This window comes from Talpa occidentalis, unplaced genomic scaffold (assembly GCF_014898055.3).
Source record: "Talpa occidentalis isolate TD23 unplaced genomic scaffold, MPIMG_talOcc4v2.1 talOcc4.14, whole genome shotgun sequence".
Classification (NCBI taxonomy): domain Eukaryota; kingdom Metazoa; phylum Chordata; class Mammalia; order Eulipotyphla; family Talpidae; genus Talpa; species Talpa occidentalis.
Window position 1 is genome coordinate 78,971,251 of NW_023601433.1, and position 23,673 is coordinate 78,994,923.

Below are 23,673 nucleotides of genomic sequence, written 5' to 3' on the forward strand. Positions count from 1 at the left end.
CGGCGCGGGGCGGGCCCGGCCTGCTGGCGGGGGCGGCCGCGGGCGGGGCGCGCGTGCTCGCGGGGGCGGCCGGGGGCGGGGCGCGCGGCGGGCGCGCGCGGCGGCGGCGCGTTCCGTTCCGGGCCGAGGCTCGCGGCGGAAAAGTTGCGGGGCGGAGAGGAGCGGCCCCGGGACGGGCGACGAGCGCGAAGCCGAGCCGGTCCCCGGCGCCCGCGGCCCGGCCATGGACGACCTCGGTGAGTGAGCCGCGGCCGGGAGAGGAGGCGGCGAGGGGCGCGCGGCCCTGGGCCGGGAGGGCGCGAGCGAGCGGCGGGGCCGCGGGATCGCACCCCCGCGCCCCGGGTCCCGACTCGGCTCCCGGCCGCCTGGGGCTCCGCGGGGCCGGGATCCCGGCCGGGCCTGATCCCTGGCAGGGCCGGCCCCACCGCCGTCCCCTCGGCCGTCACCTCCTGCCGGGGGGCGGCCCCACCTCCGGGTCCCCGATCTGGGGGACCCACCCCTCATGGCCCAGTCCTGCTCCAAGGACCCCCCGGTGCCTGTAGGCCCGCCCCGTCCGCCTCAGGGACGGGATCCCCTCTGCCTGGACCAGACCACTTTCCCAGCCTTGGGACCGCACTTCGGGGACGCCGCTTCCGTCCCCCCACCTTACAGCTCGCCGCCCAGCTAGAGGAGGAGCTGCCGCATTTCACGGTTGCTCCCTGATTTCCAGCACCTGCCCCCACCCCCTCGAGGGCCACCCCCACTTCACAGGCTGGCACCCCACCTAGGCAGAGCCCCACCTGACCTGTGTTTTTCATGTCACAAGTCAGATTCCTTGTTAGAGGTGAGCCTGGGGTGACCACACCCCCCAAAAGGCAAGTTTCTCTTCTGCCTCCCCACCCAACCCCTCCTTCAGATCTGGTCAGCCTGTTTCATGGACAGTTCAGTCCATTTCACTGACTGCCTAGTCTGTCCACTGTATGACCAGACCCTCCTCCTTCATATCACACGCCGGCCTGATCCTAGAAGAATAAGCTGGGGAGAAGGGATTCTTCCCCCATGCCCAGGCTGTGCTGAGATGCCAGGGGAATGAAGTGGGAAGTGGGCCCCAAGGAATGGCCATTTCTGAACTTGTCCTGGCTGGCAGAGTTCCCCCCGCCCCCTCCCCCAGCATCAAACCCTGCTGGCAGCCACACAGGTGAGGACAGGATGCCCAGAACAGAGTTGTACTGTGTTCCTGTTGCTGGCGCTCCCACACTGCCCTTCACAGTCCAGCGTGGACTGGTGTTAGGTGGGCAGAGTAGCTCCTGAAGCCAGACACTAAACCCAAGGGGTGTGGTACCAGGGTTCTAGGAATGCCTTGAGTGGCATAACCCCTGGAGAGGGGGAGGATTCACTTTCTCTCCCTTTCCTTAGGGCCTGTGGCTGAAAGGCCTGGGGCCAGGGAGGTGGTGGCTGGGGTGGGGGCCGGGCCGGGGTGGGTTCTTCTCTGTAGGAGCCTTGTCTTCTCTTTGTGGGCTGTGGGTGGCTTGTATGACCACGGATGCTTGCTCTGTTCCCGGCTGCGAGGAGCAGTCTCTTCAGCCAGGACTCCTGGGCCGCCCCAGCACACAGGACACTGAGTTAAGACTGGCTGACTGTAATCGCGGGGCTTCCAAGGACACGGGGACTTACTGCTTCCTGGCAGCCTCTTTTTGGGATCAGGGTGCCTCTGTGAGATCCCGGAGCTGGGGATGGTGTTCGTTACTGCCTGTTTTGCAGGGTGTGATGGCTGCCAGCATAGTTCTCCCTTTGGGTCAGGCTTGGCACCCACCTTTCCAGCAGACTCAAGGTTGGCATGGCTTCCAGGCAGGTATTTTTTTTTAATAAAAACAGCTGCGGGATATTTTTTTGAATCAGGATCTGAATGTTTCCGTGCTTTCCCAGTGGGAACTGGGGGGGCAGCGCTATAGTCTCTAAACTGCAGTGGCCTCTAGACAGTCCTGGTGCTGTTTGAAGGACTGAGAAAGCCTTTGTAGGGCTTGCCGTCGAGGTCGGAATTCCTGTCCTCTGACCATCTTCCATTTAGGGCCAGGAAACTGAGTGAGTCTCCGAAAGGAAAGAGAGTGTACTGGCAGAGGGGACTGTCGGCGTGTACACTTGCTGTGTGTGGCGTTCTCCTTACCTGGACTTGTCCCATCCTCACAGCAGCCATCTAGAAGAATCCCTTAGGACCTCTGCTATCATTGCTACCGCGTTTTAACAAATGAAGCCAAATGAGATTAAGAGAGGTTAACTTACTTGCCCAGGGCTGCACAGCCATGAAATGAGAAAACCAGCACTGGAGCCTACCTCCTGGCTGGGCAGCACTTGGGCATGGAGAGACCTTCCTTCCTGAGGAGGGGTCGCAGTGGGGTCAGGACTGCCACCTGTAGCTTCTGCTGCCTGGCACTGCAGGCTCCTCAGTTGTTTGGATCGGGGCTGCTGACTTCCTTGGCCTGAGCTCCCCCGGGGCCAGCCACGCCTGGCTGACTGGAGCCTGGGGTGGGAGGAATGGGGCGTGCAGAAGGGGAGAGGAATTCGCCTCTGCGCTCAGGCCCGTCAGCTGTCTGGATGGCTGCTTCGCACACTGCCGGTCAGCTGTTTTCCTTAGTTAGGGTGGACACAAAGGCCAGGCCTCGTGTTTTTATTTTCCTCCCGAGAGTGCTCTCAGCTGGGAGCCTCCTGGTCCCCGAAACAGGGAAACAGCTTACAGTCCACTCTGTGGCAAGGCCAGAGGGGCAGCGTCTCTGCCATGACTGTTTTTTTTTTTTTAGTCTGAAAAAGAAAAAAATTGGGGAACTCTCCCCGCCCCGTGGCTGCTAGTGACAGACTCACCGTGTGCTGCTTAATAAGTTACAAATTTATAGCTCTTTGGGCAGAAAAGCACAAACACGGCGTGTCCTGTCCTCCCCTGTGTGTTCTCTCCACTCCGTGCTGCCGGGTGGCCGCTGGTGGCTTTTCTCATTATTGCTAGACGCTGGTTTGGCTGGGGCTCGCCCTGTTTGAGTTCTGGCTGGTGTTTCCTGGACAGAGTTCCCACAGGCTGCGCTGTGCTGCGCTGGTGACATCTCCCGGCCCCTCGCCACTCTCCCCTTGTGCTGGGGGGACGTGACCACAGCTGTGGTCCACTGACGGTACCTTAAGCTTGATGGGGGGCAGGCCCTGGCTCAACGCTGGGTGGGCAGTATCGAGGCCCCTCGGAGAGTGAGGTGTTTTGTCACCCCTTTACAGATGTGGGGACCTGAGGTGGAGGGTCCAGCGCCAGCTGGGATGGAACCCGGATTGATCCAATTCCAGTTGGATTGTCATCATCTTAATAAGGTAGTGAGTGCTCCTGACAGGTGACTGAGCTGCGGGACAAGCCATGTAGCCTGCGGAGTAGTGGATAGTTACCTCCAGCATTCCTACCCTGGGAGCCATCTCCAGGAAATGGCCTCTGTGGGCTGGGGTAGATCCGGTTCAGGACTGGGTAGCTTTGCCTTCCCCATCTCTTCCTGGGGAAAGCCAGCTGTTGGCAGTGCCCAGTGGCCGCTGGCATCTGGACATGTCTTCTTTCAGCTTCTCAGCAGTCTTGACCCTTTGGAAAACAGTGCTTCATTGTCCTGGGGGGGTTGACTAGGGGGGCAGGGGAGTTGCCTGGGGCATTCTGGGCTGTGGAGCCACCTCGTTTCCATGGAAAGCCTGGACTTTGGGCTTGCCCGTCTGTGGGGCCTCTGTGTGTTAGGCCAGGGTCGGGGCACCCAGCTGTGGGCTCGTGCTGAGGCAGCCCATGGAGTGGTGTGCTCCTGGCCAGCTCTGTGCCAGCACTAGGTCTGCCCTGGCTGTGAGCTCTGGCGCCAGAGCTGGGATCCATGCTCTGGGGTGTTGGATTCTGAAGCAGGTCCCCTTTCCTTGTAGTCCGGTAGCCCCCCCACCCCGTACCCTCCCCCCGTGGGTTTGCAGTCTCCTGAGGGAGCATCTCTGCATTCCTTTGGTCCATCTTCCCCAGTGATGGCCATGTACGGTGAGGCCCTTAGCTGGGGGGCCGATAGGAGCCCAGAGTGACGGCTGACGCCCTGGGCAGCTCTTTCCTCCCCGGTCATTGTGCTGGAGCGTGCCGACCCTGGGCCTTTACTTTGTCTCAAGGCCCGAGATTTTGAAAACACTTCCTCCTAGCTTCACTCTCCTTCCAGCCCTTCCCTGGGCTGTCCTGGTCTCAGTGCCTTTGTTAATAACAACCATCTGTGGGACACTTTTCTCTTTCCTAGTGTTTACAGACCTCTTTCCTATATTTATTGAGCACTTACTATGTGCAGACACTGTGCTGGCTCTTTAACATATTGTTTCATTGAATCATGTCAGGCATGTGAGGCACTGGGTTCTGTTACTGTTATTACCACCCGTTTTACAGATGATAAAACTGCCAGCCCACCTCCATGTTCTGTAACTCCTGAGGGCTGGGATTTAATTTCAGAGTTGGGTTCATAACCATTCTTTACACCTCAGTGCTTGATCAGGATCAGACCTGGGTAGCCTGTTGGTTTGAATGCTTTTCCCTTCCCTCACTCCCTGCTCCCTGTTCAGTCTCTCACATCTGTCTTTCCCTGTTTTCTGTGGCATCTTTCCTCTCCTTTGTTCTTTCTTGGGGTCTCAGACTAGAATGCTGGTTGCTGTTCCTGGCTAGTGTAGGACCCTACTCCTTCCCCCAGTCACCCCTCCGGTTCTCTTGTCACCTGTTACCCTTAAGACAGAACTGTGGCTTCTGGTTTAGCTGCTGAGAACCCCGGGCCAGTCCTCTGAGAACCCCGGCCAAGCCTCTGTTTCCCCCACTCCACCCCATTACAGTCATACACTCTCACTGCTATTTGGAGTCACCCCATGGCCAGAGGAGGGAGTCATCAAAAACTGTCAAGGTGGAGAATTGAGGATGCCCTGTGGGAAGGAGAGAAGGAGAGAAGGAATTAGGAAACTGAGTTTTCCCAGAAGTGTTGACAAAGCAACACTGAATTAAAAATGGTGCCCATGCCGCCCGCTGTTCCCCTCCGCAGTGTACTTCGGTCCCTCTGCCTGCTCTGCTCCCCTCTCTGGCTCTGGTGAATTCTCTCACCCTCCCGTGCTTCTGACTGTACCCAGTGCTTGTATAAATAAATAAATAAATAAATCTTAAAAAGAAAAAATGGTGCCCATGAATTGGGTCCTCACCTGGGACAGCCTGGGTCCTCTGCAGCCTCAGAGGGTCCTCTTTGCCCTTTCAGTTGGGGTCTTACTGGAAGCCTCACATCTGGGCGTGAGTGTGCTTGTCTTCCAGCTAACTGATTGCCTAACCCGTGGCGCTCAGGGCTGGCGTCTGCAGGGAGGCCTGGGACTCTGGGCCTGGGGCCACCAGAGCATGAGGCTGGCCAGGCCTGGCAAGGTCCCAGTGGCCAAGTTTTCCCTTAAAGGCGGCCTCTTCATGCTTACTTCTTGTGTGATTGTGGCATTGTGGTTTTGCAGGAGAATATTGTTATTATGAGGTGTGTGCTGAAGTGTTTGGGAGGGCCTCCCTGGTGGCTCAAGGGGTTAGCACAGCACTGTGAAGCTATCCGCAACCTCCGCAGCACGAGTTTGAGCCTGGGCCAGCTAGGAAGCTACCCACATGGTGCGGCAGACCTCTCCTGTCTCGCCCGCTGCTCCCCTCAGCTGTGTATTTCAGTCAGTCTGCCTGTTCTGTTCCCCACTCTGTCTCGGCGAATCTTCTCACCCCCCCATACCTCTGGCCTGTACCCCAGTTCTTATGTGCATAAATAAATAAATCTTAAAAAAAAGAACAACACATGACTCAGACAAAACAGATTAAAAAAAATAAAGTGGGAGTGAAATGCCTGATGTATGCAATTCACTATGCAACTTAATTTTAAAGGATGTTGTTTTAGATAAAAATTATATACATATATGGGGGGGCGGAGAGGGGGTAGGAGGGAGTGGGTGTGTGCACGTGTTCACACAAATTGGGAACATGTTGATGACTGAATCTAGGTGGAGGGTATGTGAGCATTCTCTGTGATGGTCTTTCAGCTCCTCTGACATTTTTATGAACAAAAATTGGAAAAATGTAAGAAGACCTTGCTTTCCACAGTAGCCTCAGTCATTCAGCTGGGGTGCTTGTAAGTGGCTGCCTGTGGGCAGATGGAACCCCGCAGACCTGGGCTGATAGTGGCTGGCGACTGTCAGCTGGCGATGGGGCGCACAGCTGCCAGGACCAGGCAGGGAAGGAGACAGAGCCAGCAGCCCGGGATGGAGCTTCCACAGTGTGGGGGCAGCCTTTCGGGTTATTTTGGGTGTGGTGAGCTGAACTGGGCCAGGGTCAGGGTGAGGGCCAGGGAGAGGCTGAGCTCTGGTTGGAGTTATGGGGTGACCTGGGTGGGATGCAGGGCCAGGCTTTACTCAAAGCAGAGAACAGTTTCTGGGCAGCTGGAGTCTGGGGGAGGGGATGAAATGCCATTTGCTTCACATCATGAACCTCTTATCTGTGGCCAAAGAGCACCATTAGTCCGTGGGCAGCATGGGTTGGAGGGGCCCGGGCCCTGCTTGCAGCTCTGCTCCTGCAGACTTCGGGCTTCCTTTCCGGGGGCCCCTAGTCCCAGCTTCAGGTCCCTCTTGTCTTGTTTGTGCTGACTCAAGGCAGACCACATGGACCTCCTGTCTGTTTGGGAAAAATAGCTGGTTTCTGGCCCCTGTTTGCCCCTGGACTTTGAGAACCCTGAAGTGATTCGGGCAGCCAGCAGGCCCTCTAAGGTGAGCCCTGCAGGCCCGGGTCTTGGAGCATCGAGTCAGTCGTCAGGGGCAAGAATGCAGAGGCTGGCACTCCATAGGGGTCTCGGGATCCTCCTAGTGTGGTCGTGGTGGTGTTACCACCTTACCCTGCCTGTTTGAAAAGCAGTGTGATGTGTGTTTCATAGAGGGGGGGGGGGGGGGTGGTGCCGGGAGGAAGCTTTATGTAATTCTTGGCTGGGGCTCAGGTAATTGTTTTAATGAAATGGAATGCAGCTTATTCAGAACTCACTTGGCAGAAACAGCCATGTTCTGTTCTGTTTTCTTGTTGGGGAGAGCGGGGCCCACATTTCCAGCTGTTTGGAATTGGAGAACCCTGGGTGAGCTCTTGCAAGGTGGGCGGCAGCCCCCGGGCGCTCCTTTCCTTGAAGCTCAGGGATTCTCAGGCTGCTGGATTCTCCAGTGCACCCCAGTCTGCATCTTTTCCAGGGGGGCCTGAAGACCCGGACCTCAAGCAGCAGCAGGAAAGCCCTGCTAAATGCAGGCTGTGTAACGGGCCTGAGGCCTGCCTCCCTCCAGGTTGGCAGGCTCCATACCCTGGGGATAGGCCTTCTCTTCGTTCATTCACTCTTTACTCCACCCCCATGCCCCCTTTTCCCCTCGAGCACTTTTTATAATTCCCTCAGCGCCCCCCACCCCCCCAATATCTCCCTTCAGAGATATGATTGGAGTTATGGGTGCCCTGACCTATGTGATCACACACTCTCTCTGCAGACCCACTGCGTTCCCTCTACCCGTCTGCTCTTCCTCACTTGCTCTTCTCCCTTTCCTGGCAATACCTGGACCCCTGGGCCACACTTCTCGTTTGCTGAGAGCTCATTCCATTCCTTAGGGGCCAGAGTTCCGCCCTCTCTGAAGACCCCCTCTCTGCAGATCCTCCACCTCCATGCTTCCTGCCCACCTCCTCCTCTGATCCTTTGTGGGGGTGCGCCTTTGTGTTTTCCCCAAGCCTTTTCTGGACCCCTGTTTTTCTCCTAGTGCCTGTCAGTTTATCTGCATGACCTCTTCTATCACTTCCGTGTTGGTGATTGATTCCTAAATTTATATTTCCACCCCTGACGTGGACTCTATTGTCTAGACCCTTCCGGTTTGCACGCCAGCAAAGACCCAGCTCACTTCCTTCACACTCTGTCTTCGTGGCCTCCTGTGTTGTCTGCTGTCCGCTCTCTTCTCTGGGCTTGAGTTAGTTAAACCACAGGCATTTGATTAACACTTTAAGGTTTGGGGAGCATTTTTGCCTGCTTCATCTTTTTTTTATATGATTCTGAGGAGACCCTCTGGAGTAGGTGGTGGTTCCCTCTTTTCACAGATGAGGAAGCTAAATTGAAACACAGGGGACTTAGAGGAAGGGGCACACCCAGTATCACTACAGTGACGCAGGGTCTTGACCCCAGGTCTTCTGGCGCCCAACCCACTCTCGTTTTGGGTCTTCATCCAGGAAGTCCTAAGACAGAGGTGTGAAAGCACAGCTTGGGTTTGGCCTGGGGCTCTGTTGCTTGGCCTTCATGGGATTGAAAACATTTGAAACACCAATGTTTCAGGCATCAGGAGATAATACCATGTGTTGTTTGTTTTGAAAAATCAGATCTGGCCACGCTGGATCCCCTGCCTCGGTGGCACAGAGGGCGACCTCAACAGTTCCACGTCACCCTGCTGTAGGCATCCCTCCTACGACGCTCACTTGGGCCCACTTTGGGAGGTTGCTCTTCTGTCCTGTTTTCATGAGACCCAAATCCAGGGTTTCCTTTTTTTTTTTTTTTTTTTTAAAGATTGGTTTATTTATTCCTGTAAGAACTGGGGTACAGGCCAGAGGCGTGGGGGGTGAGAGGATTCACCAGAGACAGAGCCGGGAACAGAACAGACAGACTGACTAAAATACACTGCTGAGGGGAGCAGCGGGCGAGTCAGGAGAGGTCTGCTGTGCCATGTGGGTATCTCCCTGGCTGGGGATCGAACTCGTGCTGCAGTGGCTGCGGACAGATTCATAGGTAGTGCCTTAACCTCTTGTGCCACCAGGGAGGCCCCAGTCCAGGGTTTCTTGACTGGCATGCTCTCACTTTGAAGTGACTTCTGACAACTCCAGACACTTTGCTCTGCCTGGAATCTGGATCTTTCTTTGTCTTTGTTGGGGAGACAACCCCCTCCTCCCCATGCCCTGGCCTGTAAGGTCTCAGCTGCAGCCACCTCGCTGAGAACGCTTTTTCCCAATGAAAACCAGCTGAGCTCTGACCCTTCCACTCTTTGGTAACTTTACACATCTCTCCATTGTTGCCCCCTCTGCCCTGTAAGCTCCCTGAAGACAGGCATCTAATCTGCCTTTCAAAGGTCTCCAACCACCAAGTGCTGCTGGTTTCTCTCTGTGGTTGCCTGATAAATATTTGATGGTGGTGGATGATTAAATGGGTATGAACTGCGGACACCCACTATGATGCCAGCCACCAGCAAACCACTACCTCCAGAGGGGCGGGAGAAGGGAGGGAGGCCCTGTAGGGACAGGTGAGGACAGAACAGGACACCAAGGTTTGTTACACCTGAGTCCATCTCGAAGCTGCCACTTGCTAACTGCCTGATTGTCATTTCACGCCCCGAGCCTCAGTCTCCTCATCTATGAAGCAGGCCCAGCTCCTGAAACACGTCTTGGGGCTCTGTACATGGGAGGATTTATCAGTAAAATTGTCTTGGGAGTAATCCAGACACTGCTCTGGGGGGCTGGCCTTCTCTGATACCGTCCCTACTTCACGTGCCCACTGCCCTCTTCTGTCGAGGCCTGGGTACCCGGCATTAGTGCCCATGAGCCCCTTTGACCTTTGAGCTGGGCCAGGGCAGGGAGGAATCAGGCTTGGATGATTTCCCAGAAGGATGTGATTTGGGTCTCTTCGTGTGTGAGGGTCGAGGTTCTGAAGGTGAAACGGTCACACCCCAGTGCTGGTGGTGTTGAATTGGGTTTTGGTTACCTGGTATTTCATTTCCCCTGAGCCTCTTTGGTGGCTTTGAGGAGGAAGTGGCTGGGGAGGAGGTTGTTTGGTGGCTTGGTTTATACTAAAGGCTCCTCTTAACCGGAACTAGAACCCCTGCAGGGTGCCACTCCCTCGGGATCTGCTTCCTGCTGCACGGGGCTTCTCCACAGCCCCTGGCCTTCCCCATCCAGGCAGGTGTGAAGGCAGCTCCGTGACATCCCTATCACCTCCCAGGATGGGGCTGGCCAGTGAGGCGCCTGGCAGCAGTAGAAGAAGGGAGAGCTGGGTTCTTGTCGGTTGAGCTCACCCTTACCTCTGGCCCGAGCCTGGGCCTTCCTGCTGCCGTCCAGCCCTTGGGGGGCAGTTGGTCTGTTGGGTGAGCCCTGGGCTCCATTAGGGGTTGAGGGGATTCCAAGAGTCCTGGCTGGGTTTTTCCTTGCTCAGTTTCTGCAACATTCCTCCTCCTTGGGTGGAAATGGGAGTGTCCCATGGCCTGCAGTTGTTTCCTCTGAGTTTGCCATTTCCCCTGTGGACTCCTGGCTCAGCTGGCTGCCGGACGGTTTTTTATCCCCGTGGGCCCCAGGGACAGCTGAGTTGAGCTGGCTACCCCGGGCTGGGCGTGAAGAAACAGCCATGCCACCTGGACACCACCGTTGGGCCTCAGGGACCCAGTTTGGCTGCCCTCCTGAGTGTGTGGTGTCACGTGTGGCCTGTCTTGGAAAGTTCTCTCTCCCTGGGAGTAGACGTGCAGTTTGCTCACCCCTCCTTAGTGGCGTCTACCTGCTGCTGGGTGGCTGATTTGCTCCCCTCCTCACCACCTCAGATCGCCTCTCTGCTGTGGCCTGAACTTTCCAAGAACTGTCCCTGTCTCTCTTTGGAAGTCAGCACTGAAAATTCTTTTTGACTAGTCTGCTGAGGCACCCACGCCAGAAACAAGCTGGGGGAAGAAGAGGAACCTTACCTGGGGATAGTTGCCATGGCTTCCTGTGGCCACTTGTGGTCATCTGCTTTCAAACATCCTGTTTGTGCTTCTAGAGCAGCAAGAACACTGACCTGGACACAGCTGTTATCTGCCTGACCTCCGACCGAGGCGTGGGGGGTCAGGGGGGTGACTGTGCATCTGCCAAGAGACCCTGGTTTGCTGGTCATTTTGACTGGTAGTGAAGTTGTTGGCTTGGGCTTCTTCTGGGCTCTGGCCTGTCTCATCTCCATGCTGCTTCGGCCTGAGAGCCTTTCCCTCTGCACGTTCTGTCGGGTGTGATCAGACTCTCCCCTCAGTGGTTTTTGCGCCCATTCAGTCTTGGACCTTTCTGCTTCTAGAGCTGGAAGGAGCCTCTGGGGGTCATCTGCCCTGATGTCGGGGTCTTCGGTCCTTCATCTTCTTCAGTCAGAGTGTTCACTTTTCATCTGTCTGTACATTGGGCTTCTTCCACTGAAGACTGCATTGGCAGAAGGGGTTTTGTGGGTTTTGGAAATTTATTTTTTTTAAAGATTTATTTATTTATTTATATAAGCACTGGGTACAGTCAGTAGCGCAGGAGGGTGAGAGAATTCACCAGAGCCAGAGTGGAGAGCAGAACAGGCAGACTGAGGAAATACACTGCTGAAGGGAGCAGCGGGTGGCAGGAGAGGTCTGTGCGCCATGTGGGACCTCGCTGGTGGCTGGGGATCGAACCAGCGCTGCAGAGGCTGCGGGCAGCTTACAACCCAGCGCTCAGCCACTGCGCCACCGGGGAGGCCCGGTTTTTGAAATTTAAAAATAAAAACATAAAGATGTCTGAAAATTGTGTGTGAGGTTCACCCCACCGGTTTTAGAAATGGACAAATTGGGGCCCATGAGAAGAAAGCACTTGCCCCGAACCCCAAGGAGTATGTGCTGTTTACTCTTCCTAGTCCTTTTTGGGGAATATCTGGGGCCCTGCATTTCTAGAACTGCACACCTGCATGGTGTAGCCGCAAACCTTGTTTTTTCCTAGGGACTTTTCTCATGGCATTTTGAGTTCGATATTGTCATTTACTTTTGTAAGAGTTTTTATGTCAGAGGGCCTCCCTGGTGGTGCAAGGGGTTAAGTCGCAGCACTATGAAGCTATCTGCAGCCACTGCAGCACTGAGTTTGTTCCCCAGCCAGGGAGGTGGCCCACATGGTGCAGCAGACTTCTCCTGTCTTGCCCGCAGCTCCCCTCAGCAGTGTATTTCAGGCAGTCTGCTTGTTCTGCTCCCTGCTCTGTCTCTGGTGAATCCTCTCACCACCTGCACCCCAGCTCTCATATGCGTAAATAAATAAATCTTTATTTTTATTTATTATTTTAAAGATTTATTTATTCATTTATACAAGCACTGGGTACAGTCAGAAGCCCGGGAGGGTGAGAGAATTCACCAGAGCCAGAGCAGGGAGCAGAACAGGCAGACTGATGAAGCACACTGCTGAGGGGAGCAGCACATGCGGCAGGAGAGGTCTGCGTGCCATGTGGGACCTTCGCCGGCGGCTGGGGATTGAACCGGCGCTTCAGAGCCTGCGGGCAGCTTTGCAGCCCAGTGCTCAACCGCTGCGCCACCAGGGGAGGCCCAATAAATAAATCTTTAAAAAAATGATTTTATGTCAAAGAAGATACATGCTACATGCTTATCTAAAAAGAGGTAGAGAGGGCCTCCCCGGTGGCGCAGCGGTTGAGCGCTGGGTTGCGAGGCTGCCTGCAGCCTCTGTGACGCTGGTTCAATCCCCGGCTGCTCCCCGGCCACAGGAGGAGGGTCCCACATGGTGCGCAGACCTCTCCTGCCGCCCGCTGCTCCCCTCAGCAGTGTACTTCCGTCCTTCTGCCTGCTCTGCTCCCTGCTCTGGCTCTGGTGAATTCTCTCACCCTCCTGCGCTTCTGACTGTACCCAGTGCTTGTATAAATAAATAAATAAAAATAAATATTAAAAATAAATAAATAAATAAAAAGAGGTAGAGAAGTGAAAGTCTTTTCTGCCTTCCTCCCCACTAGGGATAGCTATTGTTAATTGTTTATTATGTATCTTTCCCACTATTTTCTATTCATTTATAATATATAAGCATGCATGCGACTTACATCCCCTTCATTTTTTAAAACTAAGGTGATATTCACGCAGTGTGAAATTAACCATGTATAGTATACAATTCAGTGACACTTGGCACATTCACAATTTGTGTGACCATCACCTCTGTCTAGTTCGTGAACATTCTTGTCACCCTGAAAGGAGTCCCCACATCCGTTAAACCAGTCATTTCTCCTTATCTTCCCCTCCCCCCAAGCAACAGCTAATCTGTTTTCTCATTATAGATTTTCCTATCTGGACATTTCCTATAAATGGAGTCCTACAATGTGTGTCCTTTATGTATGGCTTCTTCCACTCAGCATCATTTTTTTTTTAAAGAATTTATTCCTTTGGGGCCTCCCTAGTGGCACAAGGGGTTAAGCACAGCCTCTGCAGCATGAGTTCGATCCCAGGCCAGGGAGTTACCCACATGGGACAGCAGACCTCTCCTGTCTCACCCACTGCTCCCCTCAGCACTGTATTTTAGTCAGTCTGCCTGTTCTGTTCCCTGCTCTGTCTCTGGTGAATCCTCTCACCACCCACACTTCTGGCCTGTACCCTAGTTCTTGTATGCATAAATAAATCTTTGGAAAAAAAAGAATTTATTCCTTTCTTGTAAGATTTTCATTTTATTTATTTTTGTGTAGAAGAACTGAAGTGTAGGCCAGAGGTGTGGGAGGGCGAGAGGATTCACCAGAGACAGAGCAGGAAACAGAACAGGCAGACTGACTGAAATACACTGCTGAGGGGAGCAGTGGGCGAGTCAGCACAGGTCTGCTGCGCCATGTGGGTCACCTCCCTGGTTGGGGATCGAACTCATGCTGCAGTGGCTGAGATGAGACTTAACCCTTTACATCACCAGGGAGGCCCACTTTTCGTTGTTTTTTTTTTCCTTTTTTAAGATTTTATTTATTTATACAAGAACCGGGGTACAGGCCAGATGCGCGGGAGGGTGAGAGGATTCACCAGTGACAGAGTGGGGAACAGAACAGGCAGACTGACGAAATACACTGCTGAGGGGAGCAGCTGGCGAGGCAGGAGAGATCTGCCGCACCATGTGGGGTTCTCGCTGGCCGGCAAGGATTGAACCTGCACTGCAGAGGCTGTGGATAGCTTCACGGTGCGGCACTCAACCGCCTGCGCCATCAGGAAGGCCCACTTTTCATTTTTTTTTAAAGTTGAATTTTTTCACAGTGTTCCAAAAGTCTACCAAAAACATGGATTATATTCATGTTCCTTTTTAACATTTAACTGTTTTACTGTGTATCAGAGTTGTATGTATTAATTGTGAAAAAACTGAAAACTACAGAGATTCCCAAACAAGAAAAACAATAAAAACTCATAGAGATAATCATCCAGAGGAGGTAATCACAATTAATATTTTTACATTTCTTCTATAAAATCTTTTCAGTGCATATATGTACCTATATTTCAATCGAGTAATAATTGCCAGCATTAGCATAACATTTTCTCTGGGCCAGGCAGTGTTCTAAGTGCCTTTCCTGCCTTGCTGGTTTTTCCCTCCACAACCACCCTGTGAAGCAGGTGTTCTCATAGATGCTGACTTGACAGCACACAGAGGGTGCGTGACTTGCCTGAGGGGCGTCCTGGTGAGTGGCTGAGCTGGCTGCAGCCCGAGGCCATTTGGCCCGTGACCATGCTGTGGACTCCATGTTGACTAGTGCTCGTGATGCCTCCAGTGCCTCTGAGAGGCTGGAGGCAAGGGGTGGTGGTGGGCGTCTGTGCATGGCCTTGTGCCCAGGAGGGGAGTGGTGGAGAAAATGATCAACCACCCAGATCTGTCAGGAACCGGAGATGACTGAGCCTTTTGGGGTGAGCTGATGTGCCTTCCCCCGCAGGTCTGTGGGCCCGGCAAGAGGGAGGAAGTACTTCCTGCGTCTCCACTGCACCCCCTCCACCAGCACCTCTGCTTCAGAGCGCAGAGGCCTGGGGTCCGTGATGTTCCTCAGCTAGCGCCCTCTTGGCCTTCTGTTCTGCTGTTCAATGCTTGCATTATTAGCTTCTGTCTCCCTCTGTCCTTTTGAAGGGCTTTTCCATAATTATTGAGCTTTTTCAATTAAAGAGTTGGTTGTGAATTTGCCTCTTTCCTTTCGGTTCTGTCCGTTTTGGCCTCATCTAGTTTGAAGCTCTGATCCTGAGGATGCAACGGCCTCTTTACACCTGGAAGTCGTCCTCACCGCCCCAGCTGTAGGTGTCGTTGGTAGCATGTATATTTTTCTCCATCGTCTCACACACACCCAACGGGTAGAAACTATCTATCTGTGTCTTTATATTTAAAGTATTTCTTACAGGCAGCAAATATAGAATATCAGATTTCTACCCTGTGCGACAGTCTCTACCTTTTCATTGGCGTGCGTAGACCTTCTAACACTTACACTGATCATCAGTGTGACTGACGGGGTCTACCAGTTTGCCATTTGTTTTCTCTTGTGCCATCTGTTCTTTGCTCTTTCTTCCCCCACCTTCTTTTGGATTCACTGAATATTTTTTAGGATTCCATTTTATCTCCCCACCGGCTTAGTTAATTGCATGGCCATGTTTCGCTGAACAAGGGGGAACGTTTTGAGACACGTTCCCATAGCCGGTCTCCTCCCGGCGCCAACATCACGAGTGTAATGACGTAATGACATGGCTGGGATGGTGTCGCCAGCCGCTTGCCTGGCGGAGGGTGCAGCCTTGGGGCCGCCGTCATACCTGTGTCCCTCCTTCACCTGTGACTGCGCTGCGTTGCTTTCCTTTGTGTTAAGTGGCTGCCGTGTGGTTTCATACCTTGACTTGTCACGGTCCGCTTTCAGATCACGTCATTTCACACTTAACGTAAGGATCCTGCAACAGCAGGGTCCGCTCCCCCAGCCGTCCTGTGTCTGGGTGTTGGCGTACATTTCACACGTACATATGTTATGAAACCCACGTTGGGTTATCAGTCTTTTATATTTACTTACAAATGGGCTGTTTCTGGCATTCTCTGTTTCTTTGTGAAAAAAGGCCTTTAAAAATCTAAAGAAATTAACAAAAATGTTGGCATAACATTTTTTCCCCCTTTCTCTCCTTTTCAGTTTCTAGTGCAAAACTTGTCTTCCTCTTTCCTGGGCTAGTTCCCCCTGCCTAGGGAACCCCCACCCCACCCCCCAGCCTGGCTAATCTTCCCTGCCTGCTTTGTGGTGCCTCTCATCTCACTCCTCCACAGGGTAATCAATGATGCTCTCAGCTGCTCCCTCCTAGAGCCCTGCTGCTGGTGTTGCTAACACATTCCAGTGGGGCACGTTTCAGAAAATCCGAACATTCCAGCTTCTCTGCCCACTCTGCCCCCGGGGAGAGGTGTGATAAGATCGCTGGAAGTGAGGGGCTGCCCTTCTCCCTGTTCCTTCTTGCCCTGCCTTTGGTGATGTCCTGCCTCCTACTCCCCACCAAGAGAAAGGGCTATCCAGTCCTGGTTCCTGGCCTCCTAGGCACCCCAGCTCCCTCCCCACAGCCTCACTCCTGTGAGCCAAGCGCCTCCCCCACCTTCACCCTCCACCCCACAAGGAAGCCAGGCAGGCCACACTTTGAGTTTAAATCTCAAGTACCCACAAGCGGCTGTTGTGCTCCGGCCACAGTCTTCTGGAGTGTTCCTTTGATTTTTTTTTTTTAAGGATTTATTTATTTATTTATACAAGCACTGGGTACAGTCAGAAGCATGGGAGGGTGAGAGAATTCACCAGAGCGGGGAACAGAACAGGCAGACTGATGAAGTACACTGCTGAGGGGAGCAGCGGGCGGCAGGAGAGGTCTGCGCACCATGTGGGACCCTCGCCGGTGGCCTGGGATCGAACTGGCGCTGCAGAGGCTGCGGGCAGCTTCGCAGCCCAGCGCTCAACTGCTGTGCAGGGGAGGCCCTGATTTTTTTTTTTTTTTAAAGGGTAGGTGGTGCTGGTTGGGGAGAAGTGGTAGTAACTGGATTGCAGAGGAGGGAATCCTGCATAAAAGAGTAGGGAGGGCTTCGGCCATCTGCCAGTGTTTTGCTCACCCCCATGGTGCTTTGCCTATAGCACTGAAATGGTGAGGCAGACCTCTGCAGCAAGTAGGTGTGGCAGGCATCATTCATTCATTTGTTCAGGGGTCTGCCTTGGTGCACCTACGACACCTTGACACAAGGAGGTCGTGGTGGATAAAGACATACTCCCCATCCTCACTGAGCTGTCATAGGCCAATGAGAGCCAGGTATGTCAGCAGACCGTTCCTACCAGTTAGAGGTGTGCTCCCACGGGGGAGGTGTATGGTGCTTTAGAAACTCAAAAGAGAGGGCCCTCGAATGCTGTGCAGGGACTGTAGTCAGGGAGGGCTTCCTGGGTGAATTGGTACTGAAGCTGAGGCTTTGTTTTGCACTGAATTGGAATCTTGACATTTAGAAAAGCCCCAAACCTTCACTCTTTGTAAAGATAATAAGGATTTTCTCAGTAAGATTCAGGACTCTTACATAAGCCCCCTCCAGCATAAAAACCTCATGTTCCCTTTTTCGTGGAAGAGGATTGTGATGAGACCCAGGGATAGGAAAGGATTTAGCCTGTTGGGCTAGACAGAGGGAACTTGTGGGTGTGTGCTGATGAGCTCATTGGCTAGGATTTGCCCCGTGTATTCTCCCAATTGGGTCTTACAAGCTGGTCAAACTCAGCCTGAGCCCCGAGGCCAAGGACAGTCACCAGCCTTTGCTTTCTCAGTGGAATGACCTTCTGGGGTGGCCTTGGTATGGCAGCTGGAGGATGCCTGGCCTCTGGGGTTCTGTTGTCTTTCAGTCAGATATTAGGCTCTGTCCATGCAAGTTCTCCCCAGCTCAGCTGGCATGGGGCTCCGGGCTGGTTCTGAGGGGCATTTCCACAAGATTTTTGGGCCTGAGATTGCATCCTGGGCGCCCCAGCCCCAGTGGAGAGCCTTTGCGTGACGTGGCAGGAAGGACCTGGTTCCTGTGATAACAGGCTCGCCTGGCCCCTCGTCCGGTGGGGACTGTCAGGGGAGGGTGTGAGCTTTGTGTTCCTATTTCAGAGGTGAACTTCAGCCCTGAGAGTGGACAGGGAGGGAATCGTGGTCCTCTTCGGCTCTCCAAGAATCCCCATAGCCTGTTGATGGGGTTTTCTCCAAGACCAGCCGGGCGAACCATTGGCTTCTAGAGGAAGAACATGTTGGGGTGGTGACCCAGTAACATCTCCCAAACTTTTGCTTTCTGGGTTCCCAAGAAATTCACAAGTGGTTTGCCAGGGGAAAAGGGAGGCCCTCGGCCTGGCTCAGGGAGTTCTGTGGCTATCTGTCCTCTCTGGCCACTCTCCTCACCCTGACCTCTCCTCCCACACCTTTTCCTTGCCCTGCTTCTCTAGCCTCGCCTGTCTCAGCTGGTGAGTATTCTCCTCCCCCCTCAGGAAACAAACGTGGGAGGCATCTTGCAAGCCTTTCTCTCTCTTTCTCTCCCCATAGCCACTCAATTACCAGGTCTTGTTGATTTTACCAGCTTTTACTGAGAGCAGTGCAGCTCTTGGTCTTCCTCCTGGCCCCGCCATGGCTTTCCCTGTAAGTCCAGACTCCACAGCAGGCCCTGGGCCCGTGACTCCTCTTCCAAGCTGGGTCTTGTGCTCTGAGTGTGGGCCCCTCTGTCTCCCAGGCTGGCTTGTATTTCTGCATCTGCTCCTTCCTCTGCCTGGACAGCCCCTCTCCTCTTGACTCAGTTATGATCAACTTCCCCTCATTATCGTTCTCTGGGGGACACTATCACAGGCACTAGGTGGAAGGACTAGCGGAGACAGGTGGGACAGATGCTCGAGCTTGCCCATTTTCAAGGTTAGCCTTGGATACCCACGTGTGGTTGCACCTGCCTTCTTTGTGTCTGCTGAACTTTCGTGGTTTTGCTATAGAATTCGGTGGCTGGTAGGGCCTGTTCTGGAAATTTCTGTCACCCTGGACTGTGGCAGAGCTGAGGCTGCCTCTGCCCAAGCAGTCGGACTAGTCTTCAAAGGACTCGGCAGTGATTTGAGAGGTGCAGGGAGGCCTCTGTCAGCCTTTGTCCTGAGTGGTGGTTTCACCTTTGTGGTTCTCAGTCCCTTTGAAGCGAGAACACTGTGAATGGCCTTTCCATCCAGGGTGATGCTAGAGGTACATTCAGACCTTGTGTTTGCAATTCCTGGTGGTCCACATAAGCCCCTGGAGGGTCATTCGCGGAGGTCAGGCTAGAGCCCTGGTGCAAGGGTAAGGTCCATCTCTCACCTCAGAAAGGGGAATGAGGGTTCCTTTTGCCCCTGGGTGGGTAGCTGAACTGAGTCAGCAGAAGGAGGGGGTATTTCAGGCCAGGTGAGGGCCATGCTGAGCAAGCATGTGTCCTGGGCCTCTGGAGTAAATTGAGTGCTGGTGTGTCGAGGCTGCTCCCATGCCTGTCTTCTCTGTCCGAGTGAGGATGGAGACCTTGGATGGACGCGCACTTGCGGCAAGGACTGCTCCAGACCATCCCAACTCTTTCCTTGGAGCTTGGATGATTGGGAGCAGATGGCACTGTGAGGCCACTGGGTTGACCCTTGGACCTGACTCCCAGGAGGAGCAGCACTGCCCTTCCTCCTGTTGGCCTCATGCCCGATGCCCCAACGCAGGGGGGCCTCTGGGTGCTCCTGCTTGGTGACCCTTTGAACTTGGGAATGATTTTGAAGCCAGGGAGAGAGATTAGGGTTTGGCTGAGTCCTTCACAAGCCTGTTAGCTTTTTAGCCAAGGTCCCCTTGTGGGCAGAGGCTAGTGATCCAGTCTTGGTATACTGAGAAATGGATCTGGGTGGAGAGGGTGGCAGAGATGGGCAACTTGTTTGGCACTTTCCAGAGCACCTTCTCTGCAGTTGCTTGTGGTCTGTGGTGTTGGGTGCCCTCCTATATCTGTTCGGGTAGGACAGTCAGGGATGTCAGCTTTGTGGGTGGTACGGCTACTCCGTCTGTTTGTCACCTGGAGTTCCCGAGGGAGGCAGGCACTAATAAGTGTGGATCACATGCCCACAATAGTCAGGCTGCTGTGTCTTCATTTTTGTACTTGTCTTCCTAAGTGGCTTGAGCAAGGCTCAGGAACCCACCCTGCCCTTGGTGGAAGGAGCTGTTGTTATACCCCCTTCTGCAGATGAGGAAGCCGATTTCAGATAGCCCAGTGTGAGCCAGGGTCAGAGCACAACTGGGCCCCAAGTTGCTCAGCTACAAAGCCCCCCTACATTACTTTGCAGACTCACTTCCCAAGGCCCAGCAGGTGCCATGAATGAAGTGGGCCGGGAAGGAGCCAGGTTCCATATTACCACCTGTGGTTGCCCTGCAGGTAGTAGGCCAGGATTGCTGGCTCTTCTGGGAAGCCAGAACTCCCAAACAATGTGAAATTTCTCTGTTTCTTAAGGCTTAGAGTTCTTAAAGAACAAATGTCCTGAAAAGGAGGTATGGGGACTCTGCCCACAAACCATGGGCTGGTGACTGCTAGCAGATTCTCTGTTGCCTCCCTTAACAAGCCCTTTCTCTCTGGTCCTGCTACCCCCAGATGCCTCTCCAGAAGGAGAAGAATCTAGATTGCGAGATTATCTTAGTCATTTATGATTTAGTCATTTATGATTCTTCTTTTTTTTAATAAGTTTTTTTAAAAAGACTTATTTATTTATGCATACAAGAACTGGGGTGCAGACGAGAGGTGCAGGGGGTAAGAGGATTCACCAGAGACAGAGTGGGGAGCAGAACAGGCAGATCTACTGAAATACACTGCTGAGGGGAGCAGCTGGGAGACATGGCACATGCTGTGCCATGTGGGTTGCTCCTGGCCTGGCGTGGGATCGAACTTGTGCTGCAGTGGCTGGTGAGAGCTTCATAGAGCTGTCTTTAACCCTTTTGCCACCAGGGAGGCCCTTTTAATAACTTTTTAAAAGATTTATTTATTTATGCACAGAAGAACTGGGATGTAGGCCAGAGGTGCGAGGGTGAGAGGACTCACCAGAGACAGAATGGGGAGCAGAACAGGCGGATCTACTGAATTACACTGCTGAGGGGAGCAGTGGGTGAGACAGGAGAGGTCTGCTGCGCCATGTTGGGCAGCTCCCTGACTGGGGATCGAACTCAGGCTATAGAGGTGATAGTGCTCAGACTTAACCCTGAGTCCCCCAGGGGCGCCCAAATTTATGATTCCTCTTTCATCATAAACATCAGTGGGCACGGAAAGGTGTAAGGAACAGTGAAATCGTTACTTAGCATTGGTGAGCAGTCCAGGCTCGTCAGGCTGAAACCGCTGGCACTTCCTGCTGTCAACGACTCCACACTTCATCCATTCCCTTCTCCTCGGCCACGGCCCCTGGGTCTTCCCTTGAGGCCCTGCATACCCGGGGAGACTGCGGCTGCTCCTGGTGCCTGGGTTTTGAAATTTGTCATCCTCACGTGGAGCAGAAGTCTTTGTTCCTAGTCGTACCAGTTCCTACTTCAGCCAGGTGTGGGCAAGAACATGGGGTGGGGCTGAGCACCCCTTTTTGCTAACAGGCAATCCCCCCAAACAAGGGGGAGTGCCCACAGAGGAAGATGTAGATTTTAGGGCACAGCAGGGAGGGGTGAGTGGGGCAGACTCTGCCGAAAAAAGGAGAAAGGAGCAATGTCGGGAAGGGCAGCCGTGGGTGGCCTTTGATCAGCTCACTGGCTTCCTTGGTGATCATTTCCTGTCTGGACACAGAAATGGACAAAGAGGAGAGGCAGCAGCCCAACTGGCAGTTTTGCTTAGATCAGAGGTTGCCTAGTTAACTGCAAGGCTCCCTGATTTCCAGTCCTGTCATTAAGGGGCCAAGCATGGACTTTGCTTCCCATCTGTCCTTGGAAATTTAGACCAGGAGCGTCCCAGAAGCTGTCCCCCCAGTGCGTAGCCACCGCCCCCCACGGGTGAGGGGTTGTGAGCACAGACAATGGGGTTCAATGCACCTGACTTATGCTGGACTGCCCCAGTGCCCAGGCCCTTCTCCTTGACCCTCAGCCTGAGGTGGCGTTCCCTGCAAACTGCCGTGCTCGTGTCCCGTGGAATGCATGGCGTAGTGCGTGGTGTGAAGTCTCTGGGGTCTCCCCCTCCCCCCAAAACTGTTTCTATTGGAAGACATTCCCCACAGCTCAACATCTAGCTTCCAAACAAACCCTTGGAATGCGCCGTGTGTACAGTGGGGACTTCCTGTGTGATGTGTCTGGGCCCTGCGGCTGGGTGCTGCTGTGCCTCCTGTCTTGACTGTTGGGACAGAGCTCCAGAGAGTCTCCTCTAATAAAACCCAAAACCTCCTTTGTAGGTCAGCGACACCATTCCACCAGGGCCCGGGGTCTGCTCAGCCCTGCTGCCTGTGCGTGTGGGGGACCCTGGAGGAACTGGCACGGGACTGAGCTTCTGCGTGTGTGCTGGGTGCTCCCGACCATGCGCTGCCTCAGGAGGCGTGGACACCAGCTGTCAAGCAGTCCCAGGAGAACTTTGTCTTACCTGGGACTGAACAGATGGCTTCCCAAGCCTGGGAGACCGAGAAGACCAGGACTGGGTGGCGTAGATACGGGAAGTGAAAGTGTCCTGGATGGGGCCTCCCCGGTGTCCTAGTGGTCAAGTCTCAGCTCTATCACCTCTATGGCCTGAGTTCAATCCCTGGCCAAGGAGCTGACCCACATGGTGCAGCAGACCTCTCCTGTGTTGCCCTCTGCGGTGTATTTCACTTTGCCTGTTTGTTCCCCCCTCTGTCTCTGGTGAATCCTCCCACCCCCGCACCTCTGGCCTGCACCCCAGTTCTTCTATGCCAAAAAAAAGTGTCTTGGAGGGTCAACTGGGAGTACAGGGCTGGCTGGTTCTTCCTCTCCATCTGGCCCTTCTCAGAAGTCTTGACCATCAGATGGTGGCTCCAAGTCTGGATGACGCTTGGGGCAGGCATTGCCTGTGTGTGTCTGGGGTCCTATGCATTCCCAACTCTCTCTGTCACCCAGGAAAGCATATAGGAACACTGTGGGTGGGGCTGTGTCATGGCGCAATCTTCAGTTTGTTTTGTAAAAGTAACGGCAAGCCAGATGCAGTTGTAAATACCTTTATACGTTCTTAGCTGTTAGCCGAGGCTGGGTTGGCGCTCACTGCGTGGCTGGTGGATTGCCCATTGGCTCCAGGCAGCTCCAGACTCAGGCTGTTTCTCTGAGGTCTCTTGCTGGCCCCCAGACATGGGGTAGGTGAGAACAGATTTACGGAGGAGGCCACCTGGAGACCTGTCATTTTCTTGCTCAGTAGGGTCAGCACCAGGATGAGACGCGTGGCCACGTCTTAAAGGAAGATCTCGGTCACTGTGGGTTGGAGTCTAGGCCATCGGCTGTTTCCGGTGTTCAGTGCTGCTTTGGCCTCTGTGCTGTCTTCTGATGCTTCTCATGCCACGTCTGCCTTCTTCTCAGCCCCCGATGGCTGTGCCCTGGGACAAGTGGTGTAGACCCTTCCTTCTTGTCTGCCAGGAAGACTGCCAGGCAGCCAGCAGCCCTGTCCAGCAGCCCGCTGCTCTGCTGGGGCGGCACAGGACGACACCACTTATGCCGTCCACCCTGCAGCAGCAAGTTAGCCTGGAACACGGAGCTCCAGCCTTCGCTGAATTCTTGAGCTCCCTCTGTCCGCACTGGAGGCCGTCATTGGCTCAGGACTTTTGCTGAGGCCCAAAGTGAGGAAGAGAGAAGGGGACAAGAGGTAGAACCAGAGACCTGGAGGAGGCAGTGGCGGCAGCAGCCAGCCCTTTCGGATGCTGGGGCTCCAGGGGCTGGGGCAGTGGAGCAGGAGAGTGGTGACAGGCTGACTGAGGCTGACTGCTGACAGCAACGTTCTTCTCCGGGTGGGGTGTCATGGAAAGAACGGGA

The 23,673-nt window shown here is 54.1% G+C and overlaps 1 protein-coding gene across 3 annotated transcripts in view; it reads left to right on the forward strand.

The window, feature by feature from the left end:
* Positions 1–115: 115 nt before the first annotated feature.
* Positions 116–23,673, forward strand: part of PXN (paxillin) — a 46,696-nt gene continuing 23,138 nt past the window's right edge. For 2 of the 3 annotated variants that reach the window (XM_037511056.2, XM_054695302.1), the window contains exon 1: positions 116–236. In XM_037511056.2, the coding sequence (XP_037366953.2) occupies positions 224–236 (13 nt within the window). In that variant the 5' untranslated portion in view covers positions 116–223. The remainder of the gene's footprint in view (positions 237–23,673) is intronic. The other variant, XM_037511058.2, reaches the window with a different exon arrangement.